The 5,432-nt window shown below is 45.5% G+C and overlaps 1 protein-coding gene across 1 annotated transcript in view; it reads right to left on the bottom strand.

The window, feature by feature from the left end:
• lemd3 (LEM domain containing 3) overlaps window positions 1-5,432 on the bottom strand; it is a 19,102-nt gene that overhangs the window by 3,363 nt on the left and 10,307 nt on the right. Inside the window, exons 3-10 of the mRNA XM_014014574.1 lie at window positions 4,087-4,156; window positions 2,024-2,097; window positions 1,507-1,586; window positions 1,282-1,427; window positions 1,074-1,175; window positions 887-989; window positions 640-803; window positions 233-314 (exon numbers count right to left, since the gene is read on the bottom strand). Coding sequence (XP_013870028.1) covers window positions 233-314; window positions 640-803; window positions 887-989; window positions 1,074-1,175; window positions 1,282-1,427; window positions 1,507-1,586; window positions 2,024-2,097; window positions 4,087-4,156 — 821 coding nt within the window. The remainder of the gene's footprint in view (window positions 1-232; window positions 315-639; window positions 804-886; window positions 990-1,073; window positions 1,176-1,281; window positions 1,428-1,506; window positions 1,587-2,023; window positions 2,098-4,086; window positions 4,157-5,432) is intronic.

The raw sequence follows: 5,432 nt of genomic DNA on the forward strand, positions 1-5,432 counted from the left end.
AATTTCATGTCATTAGCACCTCTAGTAATATATTTACTGAGAAAAATGGTGACGTGTTCAATACTTATTTTACCCGCTGTAGATCAATGGTCTGAAGCAGCCGTCTCATGCCACAGACTCCAACACCTCTTCAGGACAACTAAACCTTACACCAACACGTGGACTGAGCTTACAGTCAGCCATGTTGAACCGAAGCTTCAAGCAGCTGTGGATTCAGGAGCCAGGTACTCACATGACCGGGTCGAACATGTTCCTGATCTTCAGACATGGAGTCAGACTGTTGGGAGGAGAGTTCCTGCGGTCCAGAGGGAACGCTGAACAACACAGGATCAACAGTTAGTTTCTATTTGTCTCATCAGAAGAGTGATGGACACTTTCAGCTCTAATGAACATGAAGGTATTTTACTAACTGCTCTATGGACTACATGTCATCTGGGTAGGAAGTTAAAGACCAACAGGTCCAGGTCCAGGTGAGTCAAACACTTCTTTAAATATAAACAATATGTTCAAAACATTAAATAATGTTTTAATTTTTAATCTTCTGCATCTCAGCGACCAACACAAGCCCCGCCCACTGGTTTCCTCTAACCGACCATCATGTGTGCACAGGTTCTTGTTAAAGCTCCACAGGTGACTTACCTTTCCCCTGCCAGACTTTGGACTTGTCACAGCTGAGAGAAGGCTGGAGCCACCTCCAGACCAGGAAGTCTGCTCCACTGATCCTCTGAGTCTCCGTTCGAATCCTGGACTCGTTGGCTGACAGGAACCTGACGGCACGAGTCCAAACCTTCGTCATTTTCTTCCTGTGAGCAAAAATGGAACTTGTAGAGAACTTACACTCGAGTTCTGACGTGAAAAACGTAATGAAAGAAGTGCAGGCTCTCACCGGTCCTGAGGGAGAACCAGAGAGTCTCTGACATGAGGGATGGGCAGGTAGGGCTGCAGCTCCTGGTTTTCCTGGCACGCCTCTCCATGATTCCTTAAAACATCTGAACAATAAACAAAGACACATTTTAACGCCTGTTCATGGAAGCACTGTGCTGACTCAGCAGAAACTGTGGAATCTTCCTCACCAATGATCCTCTCCACCATGTCGTACATCTGCCTRGTCTCCTCCTCCTCTCTCCTCCAGCGGTACTTCATGTAGCACACCACGCTCCACGCGAAGCCTAGAACTACACACAGACACACAACAGTGTTAACCTTCTGATTGTGTTGACTTGCACTCTGTCACTGAYTGACCAGCAGGTGGCGCAGCTGGGTCTGAACAGGTCTACTCACACACGGCGGCGAGGAGGACTTTACTGGTCACTGTGAGCAGGGCTCGGCGAAGGCGGCACACAAAGGGCATCATGGGGTGAGTGGACTCCAACCAAACGATCTCAGACACGTCAGTGACGGGACTGTCAGCTGTGTGTCCGCTCAGCCTGCAAGTACAACAACACAACAACATAGTTTATGTTGTTCCCTCCCAACGTGTGCGTCCACCTCAGACTCATCGCTGACCTTATCCCAACATCCTGGCCGGCACGAATGACCCACTCCAACGAACTGTGGAGAAAATGTTCAAACTCCCGATTTTGAGCCTTAAAAACAGAAACACAGAAAGTACTAATCAGAAACGTTTTGTTCATTTAAGTTTTCATTTATTGAAAAACAACTTTTTTTTATATTTTATATTCCAGAAAAGTAAAAAAGTTGTTCTCAGAACAACAACAGAGTGGAAGGTTCAGAGGAGGCGGTCTTAACTGGAGAGACCGGACCAACACCAGACAGAAGGTCAGAGACGGACCGGACCAACACCAGACGGACCGGACCATCACCAGACAGAAGGTTAGAGAGGGACCGGACCAACACCAGACAGAACGTCAGAGACGGACCGGACCAACACCAGACAGAAGGTCAGAGACGGACCGGACCAACACCAGACAGAAGGTCAGAGACGGACCGGACCAACACCATGACCGGACCATGACCTGACAGATACAGAAAGTTCTTGAACATATTTAATATTTGATGTTACCAGTAAAAACGCTGAGGCCTCATCAAAGGACAGATTTCTCCTTGGATACTGTAGATCTCCACAGTCATGATGACCTGTAATCATAGCATTTCATTGACAACATAACAACATTGTTGCAACATACTGTAATGATAATGTAACAATGAGACCATAATGATAATTTGAAACAATGTAATAATGGTGATGGTAGTAATGCCTTAATGTAACGTTGATGTGATAAGGTAATGATAATGCATTATTAATGTAATAACAGTGTAATAATGTGATAAACAGAACAATTCAATACTAGGCTTGTAATTAATTATATCACAACTATGCATTAATATCCTGATATAACAGGATATTTATATTCGAGGCACAGAGGAGCATACAATATAAACCACACACCTATAACTGTCTTTGCAGGAGAATTTATAAACTAAAGCAGGTGATAGGGCCTTATTGTGGTGGAGGGTTCTGAGTGTCCCAGTGATTCTAGGAGCTATGTGGTCAGGGACTTCATGCCCCTGGTAGGGTCATTCAAGGTAATCAGGTGAGGAATCAGACCAAATGCAGCCCAAAGACCCAGTATGATGAGCAAATAAAATAGATTCAGRGTTCCCTCGCCTGGATGGGGGTCACCAGGACCCCAGTCTGGAGCCAGGCCTGGAGGTGGGGCACGCTGGGCTCTCCAATCTCTGGTGCTGWGGTCACCAAGGTGGTTGAAAAYCTCCTCGGTGGCAAAACCCCGGGGTGGATGACTATCATCCAGAATTCCTTAAGACTCTGGATGTTGTGGACCTTTTATTTTAAACTAACACTTGTTTATCACAATAGACCATGCAACCACTATGTAAAATAGTGATAAGTCACACGAGAGTGCTGCATACTGTTTGATTTAAAACTGTTTTTTTTTTCACTGCACGTCACACTGTACAGTCCTGCTATACATGTCATACAGAGGTAGGAGAAATGATGATTTATCCCATCTATGTGTTTTAAAATGCTATTTCTTCATTTATTTTCAGAATTCGATTAACTGGCCATTTTTAAAAAAAATAAAGAACTTTATTATATGCCTGGTCGGGCAGGGACCGGGACACATCCACCTGCCRAAATTTGCGTTTTATGTGCCTTGAGCAGTGGTATTTGTCAAACCCTGAACCAGTCTACATGTGTTTTGTGGACTTGGAGAAGGTGTTTGACCGTGTCCCTCAGGGAGTCCTGCGGGGGTACTCCGGGACTATGGGGTACCAGGCCCTTTGATACGGGCTGTTAGGTCCCCGTACAACCAGTGTCAGAGTTTGGTCCGCATTGCCAGAAATAAGTCAAGCTCGTTTCCAGTGAGCGTTGGACTCAAGGTTGCCCTTTGTCTCTGATTCTGTTCATGACCTTTATGGATTGGTGCTGCGTCTGCAGTGTTGCGGGCGCTGTACCGATCTGTCGTGGTGAAGCAGAACTGAGCCAGAAGGCGAAGCTCTCAATTTACAGATGAAATTCTACCCTCAGCTATGGTCACGAGCTTTGGGTAGTGACTGAAAGAACGAGATTGCGGATACAAGTGGCTAAAATGAGTTTCCTCTGCAGGGTGGCTGGGCTCTCCATTAGAGATAGGGTGAGGAGCTCAATCATCCAGGAGGAACTCAGAGTCACTGCTCCTCCACGTCGAGAGGAGCCAGTTGAGGTGGCTCAGGCATCTGGTTAGGATGCCTCCTGGACGCCTCCCTGGTGAGGTGTTCCAGGCACGTCCCACGGGGAGGAGACCCAGAGGAAGACCCAGGACACGCTGGAGGGACTATGTTTCTCAGCTGGCCTGGGAACGCCTTGGGATTCCCCCGGATGAGCTGGTCCAAGTGCCTGGGGAGAGGGAAGTCTGGGTCTCTCTGCTTAGGCTGCTACCCCGCAACCCGACCCCAGATAAGTGGAAGATGGATGGAATAAGGTTCAAAACACACTTTCTACTTATTTATAACACTGTATGGTAACAATGTTCTCCAACTGTGAGACGTGATATTAACAATCATGTCCCTCGATACAAAGACAAAGCAGATTTTGTGAAGATAGAGGAGAAAGTGGATATCTACCAGCAACAACAGCCAGGTGGTTGTGAAGACTGAGCAACAGATTTAGGATCAGATCTTTTTGTTCCTTATCCTGGAAACATAAATACTTGGTTAACACACATCAGACAGAGGTACGTTTGTACAATTTGTTTCTTATTAATGTGATGACTCATTCATTCAAACTTCAGTCACATACGTTAATAAAGCCTTTAATCATATATACTAAGGCTGCAACAATTAGTCATTGTTGTCAAATACAAAAAAAATTAAATAAAAAAATAAGGTGAGGTGGATTTCATTGGACTGGACAGACTGGACTAAGCCCTGACACAAAGCTAGACACACCTAAAAGATGAATCCAGTCATAATGAAAATGAGAAAAGTTACGAGTCACGACCAGAATGTCTGAAGACAATATTCTGTTTAACAAAACTAAACATAGTCCTCTAACAAAGAAGAACATGAAGATAAGATCAACAGGTGATGGATAAAAATCAAACCACAATGTTTTGGTTGTTAGCAACAAGACCTTGAAATTTAACTGCAGAGTCACCTGAACTATGATGCCTTGCTTTTGGTTAAGCCTGCAGGAGTCGAGTGCTCAGGTGTGGACAATTCAGCCTGCAAGTGGATCACTTGTATGAAATGTTCACTCGTGTACAACATGTGTTTTTGCTCTTGACTTATGTTAGCTGAGATGAGAGAGACTGGACTCAACAGCAACATACGGATACAAAGAAGGCAATTTCAGACCAACACCTGCCTAGTGATATAACAAACTTCCTCAAGAGTGAAAGCATATGAGCAACACTCGAGTTTGTTCTCTGTCTGGTACCGTATAGGAATGAGCGATATAAACGATATAAATTTGTCCTATGATAGAGATCTGTAGTCTACCGGCCAACCGCGRAATTCTTTTTGATGATGTAACRGGCTGGAGTCAAAACAGAGGAAGAGGGAAGCAGCCTGGCTGAGAGCGCAAGTGAAGAGGGAAAAAAAATAACTTATCTGGACCTGGTTCGGGTGTGCGAAAATGAACGTTGAACTGTTTATATGTTTACGTGACGGCGCGCCTGCAGCGGGAGGAGCGCACGCCGCGGCACATGGTGACGCAGCGAGGCAACTGTCAGTGCAGGTGAAGTCAGTGCTCCAGTGCGACGCACAAAAGCTRYCTGAGTCTGGACCTCGTTTCTCCTGCGGTCATAYCGCAATCCTGTCTCCTTGTACAGCAGGGAAGRGCTGTGGGAAAGGGTGACAGTCAGACTGTCTTTCCAAAAAAAAGTAAAGCATAATAAACGGGATGATTGTCACCCCACCGGAGCGCGCACAGATCAAACAGGTGGAGTGCAGAAAAAGTAATCTGCAAA

This window comes from Austrofundulus limnaeus, unplaced genomic scaffold (genome assembly GCF_001266775.1).
Source record: "Austrofundulus limnaeus strain Quisiro unplaced genomic scaffold, Austrofundulus_limnaeus-1.0 Scaffold116, whole genome shotgun sequence".
NCBI classification, from domain to species: domain Eukaryota; kingdom Metazoa; phylum Chordata; class Actinopteri; order Cyprinodontiformes; family Rivulidae; genus Austrofundulus; species Austrofundulus limnaeus.